Here is a 16,133-nt window from a genome sequence, read left to right as displayed (position 1 = left end):
GGCTTTCCTGAAAATTATGAACTCTCACTTTTTTTTAGAAAGAAAAAAAAAAGGCCTAGCACCGTTCAAGGTAAGCTTTTTTTGGAGTGTTTACACTAAAAAATTAAAAGCAGCACAACTACAGGAAACAGTGATAGCAAAAGCTATCTAAAGTGTGCATGCTCAATAAACACCATATTTTAATTATATACTGGCAACCTTCTGGAAAGCAAAAATGATAGCCAGAGATACAAGCACCTTAGTAGCAGGAAAAATTGCAGCTATATTCTGATCACAAGCAAATGATAGCTCAACATCTTATTGATACTGATATAAGTCAGCTATCACGCCCCCCCCGCCCACCCTTCCCCCCAAAAAAATTTCAATATTTGATTCAAGATTTCATTGGTTTATTGAATACTCCACAGATTCTCTTGTGAATGAAATTTTTATTTACACACTGTATCTAGAAGCAGATACATAAATCCTTATACAATTATTTTTCAAAAATGTGCAAGAAATTACTATAATTTTGTTTACAAACCAAAACACATTAAAATCAATGGACTTTGGATAATTCATTCTGTGGTGTGCTTAGTACAAATAACGCACACCTAGCTTGAAACATACAGAAAAATGTAAACTACAGCAATCTGGATTGCAAGTATTAATTTCATGGTACTCCATCACCACTATAAAAGTCTTTAACCCAACATCTATTAATACAAAATTCTGTACGAATTTTTTTCATTATCCGTGTTTAGGGTTTAGAACACTTTCCAGATACAGCAAACTCCATAATATTTTGTGATGTTATGAGCTATTAACTATCCCATGACTATTAATAAAGAATGTTTTTAATATTTTTCTCTGTAGAATTTTAAAAAGTATTAAAAGAAATAAGATTGGCAATCAATATTGTACCCATCATTTAGCTTAGAATTTAAAAGTTATGTAACTGAGAACCATTCCTTACTGGAATTACAGGTAATATATTGCTGGTATTATGATTTAATTTACATAGCCAGAATTCACACAGTATGAAATGCAGAGCAGAAAAACTGCTCATATTTTGATTAGCCCAGCAGCCAATGTTCATATAAAAGCACCTCTTAGCATGAGCTGAATATGAAATGTATATATTTGAAAATAAAATTTCTAATTCATAATAGCATTTCCAAGGCTACTAATGATGGAAGCCATCTTGATAAAAAGGATGGTATTAATTTATGTCAGCAGCAGCATAAGGGACCTGCAACCTGACCAAAGAATATAAAGAAACTTCAATTTTGCTATTTAATTAGCTTCAATTAACACTGTTGTAAGAATCAGAAAAAAACCATTCTGACATAATATCAAAATACAAGCTGTAGTTTTATTCTTCTGATTAGTAAAGCAGCCAGTGTCACCAATAACTTCCATCATCATCATAGCTTCGGAAATAAATTTTATTTCAAAGTTTCATCTTCAAATACATTTTGCAACAATTCAGTTGCAACTCTGACTGTTGTGCTGACTAAAATAAACACTATTTTATTTTAAAGGAACAGAGTCAAGTCATTTTTATTTTTATTTAATCTTTGTTTATCTTCTTTTAAAGGCCTAAAAATAACTTTTTCTCAACCTACCATTTTTGTTTTCTTCCATTTGGCAAACACAGATTTTGTTCCTCTATTTGTTACGGAGCACAAACCAACACAGTCTTTCCTGATTACAGTTGCTGCCTTTTAATAATTTTCAGTTGCCTTGTAACTAAACAACATTACTGTGGCTGTCACAGTAATCGCTATAATAAGCAACTATAAGTCAATGTTGTCAAACATGGTTTCTTAATTTGTGCTCCTACTATTGGCTGGAAGACTGCTTCAATACAAAAAAAAGAGAGAGATTCTGAATCCAGCAGCTTTTAAAAAAATATGTCTTTACAGAATGGTGGATTTCAAAATATTTGAAATTTAGGACATTACAGCATCAGATTACAAAAAACATCAAGGCAGGTCATCTCTTAAGTCTAAATTACTTGTCAGGGTCCTTTTAATCAAACCTATGGAAAGCTGATCCAAAAGTGGCAATTAGAACTGGACCTTTTACTAAGTTTACAATTAAAGTACACAGCAAGGAAGGCAACTCAAAATGGACTGGATGATTTTAACAAAAAGTAGTATTTCAGAAGTAACCAACTCTTATACGTGACCAAACAAATAAATGAAGACATGGAAAAGAAACTTGGCACACAAGTTCATATACATTTTCTTAACACAGCAATGAAATTGGGATATTAGAGTTTCACATGTTTAAGCCCTTATGCAAGGTCCATGAAATACTTATGCACAAAGCATATTTTAAATGCATCTTTCAGTTTGTTAAACACTGGGATATATTTCACTAATTTTATATCATTTCCTAATGTATTACACCATTCCAGAGACTTTGTACAATGTACAGTCCCTCTGGACTGCATGGGGGAAGAACTTTTAAAGTGAAAAAAAATGTGAGAGGTTTCATCCTAACAAGTATGTTTCATATTCCATAAAAATGATTTCCTCTGTCCTCCTCTCAGATAGAATCAGAATACTGTACCATGCTATACAATTATTGTGCCTTTTTTAATAAAGTTTGTAGCCCTGATTCAAAGAAGAAGAAAAAAACCTCCAGAAGAGAAAAATCTGGATTCAAGCTTGCATAAATATATGTGAATGGCAGAGACAACAAAATTAAACATATATACTTTTCTGAGAACATTTTTTTCAGTTTAAAAATATTATTGGACAAAAGAAGAAATCATTATCCTCTATCCCTCAGAACACACAGGATTTATCTGCCTTTGATTTTTTTTTTTTAAATACTGTGGTCCAAAAAATAAATTAAAAAATATATATATAAATTTAGCATATCAATTCAGGCAACCCAAGATGTAGTGCTACTGTAGTACTTTGCAGCAATAGTGTATCCAATGCTACAAACTCATTTCAGGGGCAAAAAAACTAGATATAATAAGCAGAAGAAAATGATCCAAAAAGGATTTATCCCAGCCTTTTTCTATGTTGGTCTTTACTAAATAGAAACTCCTACCAACTGCTGATGGAGAAGGTGACATGCTAAAAATATAACATTGATTTAAAAACAAAACAAAAAAACAAAGTTAGTCATGGTCACTTTTAAAATTGAAAACATAAATGTAATATAGCTATAAAGGGAAACACCAATATGATGAATATTGCACAAAGAAAACTTTGCAATCTAGGGCCCAGTCTCCCAATTCAGAAATCTCTTTTAGAAGGTCAGGCTCCCCATAGACTTTTCAAATGCCACTATCCTTGTCAGATCTTAGAAATATTTACTAAATTGATATGATACCTTTATGTCAAAACAGTCAATTTTCATGACAGCGCCTGGGACTGTTAGTAACAAAGCATTTTTCTGAGGCCACTGTATTAAACCAAAACCCCTTCTCTTTCTAATTTCAAATATACAAAGGTTACAAAAAATGCAGCCTTTGGGATAATTTGTTTAAGCCCTTCCCCACTCCCCAAAAAAATCCCAGAATCAAATCCTAGCTAGCTATCAAAATGCAAAAGGGAAAAGAGAAGAGGGGGGACAAACCAAAACCAACTGTAGTGTAGAAATTGGCTTGAAGAAGTCTTGTCACATTATCACTTTAATTGATAGTTCCTACAATTAGGGAGATTTGTAGATTTTTTTTTCAACAGTGCCATTAGTAATCCATGTCTAGCATTTATCTTAAATACTATAATTTCCATATTGATGCTCTGTATTGTTTTTCAAAACGGTTTTTAAAGGCTGTTTTTAAAAGGAAAAGAAAAAATTATAAGGAAATTCCAATAAAAAGAAAATTCAACCCCATTTCTCAAAGGCAAAATAGTGTGTACAAACTATGAAATCATTTAGGAGAAAGGAGGTTTCCAAAAACATGCTGCATAACTATATTCCATCACACAGCTACATCAATTAATAAGTTTGAAATTAGGGCAGTTCTATGGAGATGTTCATTTAGGACGCTGGGAAATCATTTTCACTGTATATCTAAATTCTGTAATTTATCTACCTATATGTTTTGTCCACAATTATCTTTATAAAATAGGCCATTTTAAGAAGACAAAAATTCCATTCTACAAGTTTCATTTCACTTTTACTTATTGTTGAATACACATGAAATGCGCTCTGAATGCATAAAAATCACAGTGGATAGCAGCAAAGAACTTGGGGAAATTAAGGAGAATTTGATCATTCACATTGTGATTATTTTCTGCACATTGATGAAAGATAGCTATTTCACACTTCTAAAAACCTTGAGATCATTCTTTTTTTTTTTTAAAAAAAGAAAGCCCCCTCAAACAAACAAAAAACACCAAACATAAACAAACAAAAAAGATGCATTACCCTTCTTTACACATAAAAATGAAACATTGTTATGGCAGCAAAAGATTTTGATAGCAATGAAAATTTGTAAACTGTATTTCAATCTTTTTTTTGTTCCCAAAGTGCAAGATGCAAGATTCCCATAAGCTTTCAGTAGTGCTTTTCTTGTAAATAATCCTTCATTTTGTTTGGCAAAGGCAGTTTCTGGATCAGGTCTATTCTGGTATACTGACGTATAACAAAACGACACAGGTACTGTAAGGAACGCACCTGCATAAACCGAGATACTGGGTTTGTCAATCTCACTGGGTAAGTTGCAGATCCAGGCAATCGAGATCTTGAATAGCAAAAAGCTCCATTTTCAGAGTCCCTGATTGAATGTTCAATTAGATCAACAATAGAAGTATGGCCCTCCACATCTGGTTGTTCATAAAAGCTAAACCTACCGTTTGAATGTTCAATTCTAGTATGAAGAGTTTTACCATGGGAGCGAAAACTCAGGCTTAAAAGATAACGGTCATCAGAGCTATCTCGAACAAGAAATGAACCATCAGGCACATTCGCCAGTTTTCCCTCTGCCTCCCAACGTGTGATAGGGCCCCAGTACCATCCTTGTTTTGCAAGTTTTTTTAGTTCCTCTGTGAGGCTCGTCACAACCATAGGACCACTATTTTGTACAGAGTCATAGACTCTTCCAACTCCTGGGGCAGAGTTAGGATCAAAATTCAAATGGCAGCGCATACTTTCAGCCACATGGGCATCTGTGCCATTCAGTCCATTGAAGTTCCTTTGGATTTGACTATTCTGCATCGGAGGTAGCAATGGTGAAAGTGGAGGGACATCACTGTGATTAACTCTTGGGCTTTGCAACATGACTCCTGTGGTACCAATCAACAAACCATTCACAGCCTGGTCCACAAAGATATCTGGAGCAACAACTACATCTTGATCTACCTGACCCTCATCTTCATGAAAAGCATTTCCGCCCACTTGAGAAGAAACAGTTGAAACTTCCATGGGTGAGGAACTATCCAGACAGTAACTACGTGATCCTTCCAAAGGATACATTCCCTCATCTAAAGGCACAGTATACTGAATGTAGTCCTGAGGCATTAGTCCAATAACTACAGGCACATGTTCATCAATATGAAGATGTAGATCTCCATTCTGGGATTCTGTACTTTTTAATGTATTGTTTTGTTCTTGAAACACACTATCTGACTGCAAGTCATGGAAGTCCTTTCGAACACCATTCAGTGCTGGGCTTGGGTTAGAGGAGTGGACCAAGGCCTTGACTTTCACTTCCATTTTGATACAAGTCTCTTCTGAGTTTGTCGATCGAAGAGGCCATGGTGTTGGACTGTAATGGTGGTTACGGAGGGATGTGGATCTTAGAGGTCTTTGAGCTCTCACATCTTTAAAGGTTATTGGAGCAGATGAGGAAGAAAAGGTATCGTCATCAGCAGAGCTTACAGATGGCGTGCTGCCTTTCCCTTTCTGCTTTTGTTTTGCTGAAAGCCTTCTTTTTAAAGTACCCATTAAGCTTTCACTTTTTGATCTATTTTTGCCACCTTTTTCATCTTCACTGTTAACTTCACAGCTAGCCAAATCTTTACCATAGCAGCTGCCAAACAAGGAGTCATCTTTTCCAAAATCACTTAATGACGGCTGCTGAACCACTACAAAGTCACTTTCTTCTTTGCTTTTATTTAAGTTAAAGGACTTGCGAATTGTTTTGAGACTAATTTTCTTCATTATGACAAAGTTACCAAGTCTGGCTGATCAAAAACTCTTCTGGTATTTTAGCCTTAACACATGTAGAGCAGCCTCTGCTTCATGTATATATTTTATCCAGTCTCATTTAACTTCAAGAGCCATTTCCTGGAAACAAATAAAAAGACATTTAACTTCACAAAAGAAACATTTTAAATGAAAACTACAGTTGGGCACCAAATGAATGCAAGGCTGTACTTAGGAAATCCAGTCAAGTTCAAGAAATGACTTAAAAGTACAACATCTGCTTTTTGAGTTGCCTGCCAGTTGTTCTGGTTTTAAAATCACTTTTTAGTTTTTATATATAATTTTCCTCTCTCTTTTGCTATGTGAAAGACCAACCCAACACAGGGGAAGCTGACTAATTGTTGAGGATGATAATGGGTACAACAAGCTTCCTAGTCCAGGGCTAGATTGTGACTGGTCCTAACATGGTCATGAGGAAATTTTCCTGTGTAGACAAGCCCTAAGAGACCTTCACTCACTCTGTGTTCCCAGCCTCTTTGGTTCCCACATCACAGGTCCAGCCATGGAGGGTGGAGAGCAGAGAGAGCAAGGTGTGCCTGCTCAATGCTACCCATCACCCTCTCCTTCCTTCCCCACCCCAAGAGTATGTAGACAGAGGAGTGGGGGAGTAGGTGGAGCCTTGGCTCCATCCCCTCTCCCCTACCCTCAACTGAGATGAAATGGTACAAGGGGCGGCACCAGGTATAGGGTTACAATAAGTCACTTCCCCCCTACTCCCTACCCAGAGAATTCTTTCCCAGGGCTCCTCATGAAGCAGCACAGCTACATGCCTCTCCTTACTCATGAGCCATGCAGCCTTGTAATATGCCTTTATAATTTGTGTACCACAACTACATTCACTCAGTTACTAACAACCAACCTTAATTTTTTGGTATAAATGATTACAAATGGAGCTTCCCAAGTTAGTAAGGCCTGCAGGATAATGCCCAAACATTAAATATAGGATTTCTGTCACACTTCAAAATGCCTTTTAATTTAAAGAACATGTTAAGAAAAACCATGTGGCTACAGGAAGAGATAACCATGAAAAACATTTTCTTGTTATTAAGGAGCAGTAGTTAAGAGTGAAATGAGAGTTTCATTCACAGAATTGTACTTATAAGTTATAACAAGACAATATTAATAACAATAACAAAACCAAAACAATCTTCTTCACATCTTATTGCAAGGTAACATTTTTTTTAAAGGCAAATCAAACAAGGAAATTCAGAGATATGGTATTTACAAAAAATTCCTTTAATTCACTTTTCAAAGGTTCTCCCAATTCCCTTTAGGGTCATCATTTCTTTAAAATGGGTGCATCCAGGAACAGCAAACTTCATTGATGTTAAGTAGGAGCTTCCACAAGTTTGAGGGCGTGCATGTAGGAATTACAGAGACATTTAAAAGTGTTGTGAAAATACTTAAATATGTATTAAGTAAAATACATAATGATATGGTATGGTATAATTTTTATTAGAATGAGTTTGCGATAGCAGAATTACTTACAAGTGGCAAAGTAGGGAGTAGCTAATAGAAAGCTACATTGGGACCACAGGAGAAGGAAAGCTGTATATTGGATGAAAGGCCAAGATGGGGAATAGGAAGGAGGTAGCCACTTATGAAAGTGGGAGGCTGTCCGGTCCCGCTTACATTTCAACACGGATCGGATCTATGACTGGCTTCCAAGGTTTACAGGTATTTCTACTACTAAGCAATTCTTAAACATTTTTTAAAATCTAAGGAAATACTCAAGCAGAAAAACACTGAATGAATCTATCATTTACAGCATTTACAAATTAAGTTTCTGGATTTCTTAATTCTCCCTGCTCCCTCCACTCTCAAATGCTAAGAATGTTTGTAAAATGTATGTAAATTGTAAGTTAAGGTTCTACTCTACAAAAATCAAACATATTTGAAATTATGCATATGCAGAGTACGATCATCCAAACTACCTTAATTTTGACCCTCTTGGAGCACCCTAAGAGCAGACAAAACACATCTGCAAAAACTTTTTCACAAAGTTTCACTAAGTTTAAGAATAAAGTATTAATTTTGAAGCCTCTAATGAAAGGAACTGGTGGGAAGAGAGGAAAAGGTCATCTCTTAATTTTTCTTGGTTCTGAGTGCCACTATGGGAACAGAGTAGTTCTTGTTTGGTTCTTGATTTAAACTGTGCATTAGCATACTTTTGATTATTAGAGGATTTTTGCAAAATGGAACCTTACCTTGGAATTTCAGGCTAATATATCTTGAAAAAACTCCAACATTATCAAACAAAACTACAGTAACTACCATATTGTAAAGAATACAAGAGAACTATGTCACAAAATGACACTGCTATATTTTAAAATGCTTTAGTTGCCAATATTTTCTCATGCTAGTCTGGAAAGAAAGATCTGCCACTTTCCATTGCAACTGTGAACACTATGTTTTAGCACAGAAACCTTCTGGATTATAGGTCTACAACTTTTGGAAGTTAAATATATTTATCAGATTAATAAAGCATATCATGAGAATGATGGTCATGTCTTAAAGTTATAAAAACTTGTGCAGGATTAACCTTGGTATGTCCCAGAGCACTGTTTATTCACCCATGAACAAGCAACGTGATCAAATGAATTATGGTCCTGGCCTGAAGCCCACTGAATTCAACTGAAATACTGAATTTAACTGAAATTGATTTCAGTGGGCTGTTTATTAAGTCCTATTACGTACTGGACCAATCTGCATTGAGAAGTCCAGTGACTTGGTTTAAGTTAAAAATTATATTGACCTAGCTACATTGCAGGGCTGGGAAAAATTTGGCACCCTAAACACCACAGTTAGGTTGACCTAACCACAGTATTGCCGCAACTAGGTTGATGGATGAATTCTTCTGTCAACCTACCTACCATTTCTCAGAGAGGTGGATTAACTACATTAACAGAAAGACCCTTTCCGTCATTGTAGGAAGTATTTACACTGCAGCGCTAGAGTGGCATTCCTGCATAACCATAGCTGTTCCTCTGTAGCGCAGACACACCCTTAACCTCTCTCTGTCTCAATTCTTACAGATGTAAATTGCTAATAATACTTATCTCTGAGAAGTAGTTAGGCCTTATATTGAGGGCTGTTAGTAAAGAACTGTACAGACATACATACAGATGTGCAAAGAATGAAGTATTTAGGAACTCACTGGGACACTCTTGCATGCACAGATTTTTCCCACCTAGGGATGACAAAAATTAGTATATGTATTATTTCATGGAATGCATCTTGCCGTAGTGTTTGTTATAAAAGTAGCAGTTAACACCAGTGGGACAACTTCATTTGAAATTCTGTAAGAATTATAGTATTGCTGAGCCCCTGTACAGAAGTGCTTTCTCAGTAGCATCTCCTGCATAGTCAATCTTAATAAGTTCTCTAGAAAGGTCTGATGCAGATATCTGCTGCTGTGAATATGCAGTATGTTATGCCATGGTATTCCAAAAAAATCTAGTGGACAATATAAATATTTTAGGAATACTTTGAGATCAAAAGAGGTAGAAAGCTAGACAGACAAAATGAAATGAGAGTGGAGACAGCCAGGGATAAAAGAAAGAAAGAAAGAAAAAGAAACTCTGATAGTCCAAAAACTTTTATTTTAAAATCAGATTTTTACCAAACATAATTTAGAAGAAGACAGACTACTAAAGCCTAGGCTACAAAAAGTTAATAGGGAGCTGCGGGTGGCCATGCCTGTGGACAGTCAATGTAAACAAACTGTCTAACAGCTCGCCAGCAGATTATCCTGATGGGATGAGTGCGGCCCACGGGCTGCAGATTGCCTACCACTGATCTAACCCGACCTGTATAAAACGGGCCATAGCAATTCCTTGATTTAATTCCTGTTTGAACCAGATCAAGTATTTCAGAAAAACATCCAGTCTTGATTTAAAAATTGCTGTTAAATTGTTCCAAGGTTAATTACTGTCACTGTTAAAAAATTACAACTTTTTCCAGCCTGAATTTGTCTAGTTTCAACTTCCAGCCATTGGATCTTGTTATACCTTTGTTTGCTAGACTGAGGAGCCCATTATCAAATTTTTATCCCCATGCAGGTACTTATAAACTGTGAACAAGTCACCTGAACTCTCTCTTTGTTAAACGCATTAGATAGAGCTCCTTGAGTCTTACCACTGTAAAGCATGTTTTCCAGTCATTTAATCATTCTCAGGGCTCTTTGCTGAACCCTCTCTAATTTATCAACATCCTTCTTGAATTGAGGACCCCAGAATTGGACAAAGTATTGTAGCAGTGGTGGCACCAATGGCAAGCACAGAGGTGATATAATGGCAGTACTCCTACTTGAGATTCCTCTGTTTATACATCTATGGACTGAATTAGGTCTTTTGATCATAGTATCACACATATGTTCAGCATATTATCCACCATGACCCCAAGTATGTATTGGAGTCACTACTTCCTGGGAGAGAGTCCCCCATCTTGTAAGCAGGGCCTACATTGTTTGTTCTTATATATGTTTCTTTACATTTGGCTGTATTAAAAGGCACAAAGTTGATTGCACAAAGTTCTCCAAGTGATCCAGACCATTCTGAATCAGCAACTGAATCAGCTCTTCATTATTTACCACTCCAATAGTTTTTGTGTCATCTGCAAACTTTATTAATTGTGATTTTCTGTATTCTTCTAGGTCACTGATAAAAAATGTTAATTAGCATAGGGACAAGAACCAATCCCTGCACGAACCCACTAGAAACACACTTGTTTGATGATAAGTCCCTGCTTACAATTATAATTCATGACCTGACAGTTAGCCATCTTTTAATCCATTTAATGTGTGTCATGTTAATCTGTATGGTTGTAGTTTAAAATTAAAAAGTCATGTGGTGCCAAGTCAAATACCTTAGAGATGTCTAAGTATAATATATTAACACTACTGCCTTTATCAACCAATCTTGTAATCTTAAAAAAAAAACTAGTATCAAGTTAGTTTGACAGGATCTATTTTCCAGAAACACATGTTGATTGGAGATGTTATGGTGGTGCTGTATTTAAAATATACCGTGAAAGCTAAAGAATTGCACGTGTTTGAACAAGCATGACATAGACTTGCTTAATCAAAATATTTCAGAGCAGTTTCAATTAAATCATTGTGTCAAAAAAGTTTAAATAGGACATCTGGCACGTCAGTCATAATGGTTTACGTGTGGTAGTGTGTCAACAGAAAGTTTGTGTATTTGTATTTACAGAGCTTTTATTCATTTTACCTATTTCACCTAGGTTAACTATAGCCATTTCCTGAGATAAACACTATTTACAGTGCTGCCAGAAGACATTACTATGTAACAGGTCAGCTTTGGAAATTAATCTCAGACACACACTTTTTCCTCCTTAAAAAAGTTAATACAAAATGCAGACACACCCATATGTGGCCAAACTTGAACAATTACAATAGAAATGATAATTCTGAAGTACTGAATAGAAACAAAAATAGAATCACAAATTGACACAGAGCCATTCTTTAACATTTATTTATAGAATTTATGCTTGCCTCTCATTAGGGCTGCAAGTTTGTCACAGAAGTGAAAACTCACTGATACTGACACTTCTCTGTTTGTCCGTGTGGGAAGGCTCTAGGTAGGTTGCCCCCAGCAGTCTAATGCTGAGGGTGGCACTGAGTGGAGGGTTAGGGACATGTTGGAGAGCCAGACTGCTCTGTACTCACTCCAAAGTGGCAGCTCCTGTGTCCCACAGGACTGGGCCCAGCTCCTCACTCCGTGTTGCAACCTGGCACACAGAGTTGCCCCACTGCCCTTCCATCATGACAAGGGTGCAGCCTGGCCAAATTTGAATGAGTGGCATTGTGACCTGATAAGTGTGGAGTGGGCTCGCTCTCAATGCTCAGGCACATTCTCACCGGACACAGGAGCCGTTGCTGCCTGGAGGAGCATGGGGTAGGCTTTCTCTCAACCCCTGGACCTAGCCCCACAGGATAGGAGTCACCGCTGCAGGGTGAGTGCGGGGCAGGCTCACTCTCCAACCACCTCTCCCTGCCAGGGGCCTCCCGCCTTACTAGGCTGGAATCAGGGTTTCAGTGACTTTGCAGAGGGTGCTGTTGCAGGTCATCGGTGCCACCCAGGCAGGGGAGGAAGAGGAAGCAGTGGTGGCAGAGGAGGAGAAGGATGCTGGTCTCCTATGATTTTGAAGAGGTGGGGTTCAATTTTATTTATCAGTCAACAAATCAGTTACCCTTCCTATAATTAGATGTTTTAATTAATTGTCTATTTATTTCCATCAAATGGAACATGAAAATATTTAACTTGATTTTTAAACTCACAACTGCACTATTGCTGCATATTGTAGTATGCTATAGGTATAATTTAGAAATACAAAATCCCAGCTATAACAAGTTATTAGATTTATCTACAAAGTTTACAACATAGCAAAAACACATCCTGTTTCAGAGCATTCAGCACAACCGTGCACAGAGATAAACTGAACAGAACAATACAGACAGTACCCACAATCACCACTCAATGCATGGTTCTGGAGATTTAAAAATGGGATTTGTTTGCTATTTTTTAAAAAAGGGGAACACGATTCTGAAACATTTAATTAAAGCTGAATACTGAAAACAGGGAAGTACATAGTTAGCCTTGGATCTGAAAGCATCTTAGTACAAATGCATAGTTACCTAAAGTTGTGTACTTAATTATCATAGATAACGTGCCACTGATTTTTAATGCCGAATGTGCTATTGATTTGAAAAGGAAATTATGCTTCTAGAAGAAACTGACATGACATAGCCCCAATTTACTAAGAAATATATTCATTTAAACTTTGCACTACACATTAAAGCCACAGCCACTTAATTTATTTTTATTCTGTATGGATTAACACCAAATTTCCAATACATCATTTAAAATTTTTTAATCCTAAACAATATATTAAAAGCTTGCACCTAACTGAGTCACATTTCTTTACTGATGAGGCACAACCACCATCAGGTTTCAATGCCCAGAACAAAAAGATTCACAGTAGTTTAAATATTTGAATAATTCAGATTTCTTTTCAAATGGAGTACTCAGAATTTACCTTAAAATGAATACCTCTGTGATCTGAGAAGCTGTGTCAAAGTATTATGGAATACTTGAAAAAGGCTGGGGCAAATATAAGTACAGTTATTTTTATACATATCAATTGTTAAGAAATGGTTCTTTAAAAGCTAACAATAGTGTATTTTACTTAACACCTCTTAACTTCCATTGGTAAGTTGCACCTTCAGGAATATGTTAAGAGACAAAGCTGTCTAATGAGATTTTCGCACCATCCACCCTCAACACTTCAAACAGTACTGTAACAGGGCCTCCTCGGTCCTGCTTCTGTCTCAGTCAACAAAGCACGAAAGAGACCCTTGTGCTGGTTCAACACCCTGTGCAGTTTTTATAATTGAGTGCCACCACATCTAGCACCTTTACAAGCAGAGGAAGAGCAATCTCTCTCTCCCCCTCGCTGCCATTGACCGGGAACAGCGAACCGTGGTCACTGGGAGCTGCAGGCGGCCAAGCCTGCAGATTATCCAGATGGGCTGCATGCAGCCTGCAGGCTGCCCACTACTGGGCTAATGGCTTATTTAGCCTTTCTGCCCTGCCCCACCCACAAATTAGGCACAGGTCTGCCTCATCAGCTCCAATCTTCTATGGTTGATTGGTGCCGCTGTGAACAGTATGCTGACTCAGGGTTTCATACTTAGCTCTCTATAACAAGTACCTAAAATGTTTAATGTAGAGAGTAATGTCCATGTCCATACTAGAAACTACAAAATAAAAAATTCCCGGTGGGGAAGATTACACACAATTGCACAGCAATCTTCAGTTTTTTCACTGTGTCACAAGCACATTGGAGACACTGCTATGTTTTCTTTTTACTAAACTTGGACTAAATTCCTGGGTCAAAGGTGAAAAATTCTGCTTTCAATTAAGCCATTTTAATCTGAATACTTATTTATGTTGATGCTCTGAAGCCTTCTGAAAACAAAGAAACACAACAGACCTGTTTGGGACTGGCCTCAGCACTGTTTTAAATTGTACCAAAGCCCATCCTATCTCCTTCTTGCTTTTCTTTGGAGATCTGCTGCTCAGCATGGGCCTTGTAACTCAGCATAAGAAGCGCACAAACACTCTTTCATATGCGAAATGGAGAGAGGTAAAAGCAGTTCTGAGGCCCTTATGGACTGGTGATTTAGATAATTCACCACATCTTACACTTTCACAGTTTAACAGTAATTCAGGCCCTTTTTTGTCTAACAATAAATGAAGACCTATGCCCTGAACATTCATTATTATGCACCAAGCATTTAAACCTTCCAAACTTTTATAAAATAACTAACAAAGGAAAAAAGTTTTCTGCCTTACATGGGTCTAACAAAGTCCCTTTTCCCAATGGAGAAAAAACAAACATTCAGGTACAGCATACTCTTCTCTGGCTTCAAACACAAAATAGCTAGTCACATCTGTTCTACAATTCTTTTTATCAGAGATGCATAAAGCATAAGTGGAAAAACTGCCCATCAGTAATAATGCTTTATCAGGTTTCAGAGTAGCAGCCGTGTTAGTCTGTATTCGCAAAAAAGAAAAGGAGTACTTGTGGCACCTTAGAGACTAACAAATTTATTTGAGCATAAGTGTTCGTGAGCTACAGCTCACTTCATCGGATGCATTCGGTGGAAAATACGAAAATAAATTTATAAATCTCCCCACTGTATTTTCCACCGAATGCATCCGATGAAGTGAGCTGTAGCTCACGAACACTTACGCTCAAATAAATTTGTTAGTCTCTAAGGTAATGCTTTATCAGCAGCACATACAGCAAATCTGCTAACAATTATCAATCAGAATAGCAGAAGTAAGGTTCATCTTTGCTAATAGAAAACTAGGAGGAAAACCGCATTAATAAAAAACCCCTTGATATGAAAAGTTTCTGCATCACTAACGGTGCAATCAGTTGTACACAAAATGACAACAGAATGCAAAACCATTTAAGCTGATGTTAAAGTGCAGAGTTGGGACCTGACGATTGGCCCTATCCTCAGGCAGCATCACATCGCTTGCTAGTGTTTTGCTTCTTATTAGGAGGCCAATCTGTAGCCAGATCCAACACTTCTACCAGGCAACTGGACTGGCCAGCAAGCAGCTGAAAATGCAAACCTGCAATGGGCTGAAACAGACCCTTTCCCTACTTCACCCAACACTGGCTGCAGGGACTCCCATATCTTTCCACATCTGTCTGGTTACAGTTCAAAGTAATATCTAGGTATCTTTTTTCTTTGTATGTGAAGTTTTGAATTTTTTCACACAACTGTGTTAGCTGAGTTGTGCAGGTATTCTACTTTTGTATGGCTTGGGTAGATAGCAATGACTACAAATTTATATCTAAGTTTGACAGCACATTGTCGCATCAGTGAGCTGGTGAATGTCCTTCGCTCACTGGCAAAAGAACCAAGGGGACACTCAGATATGATGTTGTTTGTTTGTGCCTGGTATGGATTCTTAAGTATGAGTCAGGTTCTATTTTCATTTCTTATTGTTTCACAGGACTGCAATTTTGGGCAGTATGTCCTGGCTGCAAGGGTTAAACTTTAGCATCTAGGTGATGATTAGATTTATAGGAAGGTTGTGTTTGGGAAAGGTTAGGCTTTAATCCACCTTCCCATCCAGATGAGGATTATAGATACAAGAAGTTGAGTTCTCCTTGAATGTGGCACTCTCATACAGTAACGTACAAGACACTGTGTTTAAGACTGGAATTCTTCAGTTCTATTGAGCCCTTGGGCAGTGAGATGCTCAAAATATAAGAAGAAGAAGTTGGGAAGTTCTAAGATTCTGTTGCTCCGCTCCCCACCCTTTTTTTACTGCTGTTAGGACAATGTTTCCTTTAGGTATTATCTTATTAAAGCTGTTTTTAAAAAAAAAGTTACAGACACGAGGCTAGAATTACTTAACATGGTGTCT

The 16,133-nt window shown here is 37.1% G+C and overlaps 1 protein-coding gene across 3 annotated transcripts in view; it reads right to left on the bottom strand.

Moving 5' to 3' along the window:
* Positions 1–411: 411 nt before the first annotated feature.
* SOCS6 (suppressor of cytokine signaling 6) overlaps positions 412–16,133 on the bottom strand; it is a 41,919-nt gene continuing 26,197 nt past the window's right edge. For 2 of the 3 annotated variants that reach the window (XM_038391909.2, XM_038391910.2), the window contains exon 2: positions 412–6,240. In XM_038391909.2, the coding sequence (XP_038247837.1) occupies positions 4,510–6,114 (1,605 nt within the window). In that variant the 5' untranslated portion in view covers positions 6,115–6,240 and the 3' untranslated portion in view covers positions 412–4,509. Of the gene's footprint in view, positions 6,241–9,219; positions 9,350–16,133 lie in introns of those variants that run through there. The other variant, XR_006278947.1, reaches the window with a different exon arrangement.

This window comes from Dermochelys coriacea, chromosome 2, assembly GCF_009764565.3.
Source record: "Dermochelys coriacea isolate rDerCor1 chromosome 2, rDerCor1.pri.v4, whole genome shotgun sequence".
Lineage (NCBI taxonomy): Eukaryota > Metazoa > Chordata > Testudines > Dermochelyidae > Dermochelys > Dermochelys coriacea.
Note: the sequence above shows the minus strand (reverse complement) of the source record. Positions and strands in the feature narration are given on the sequence as shown.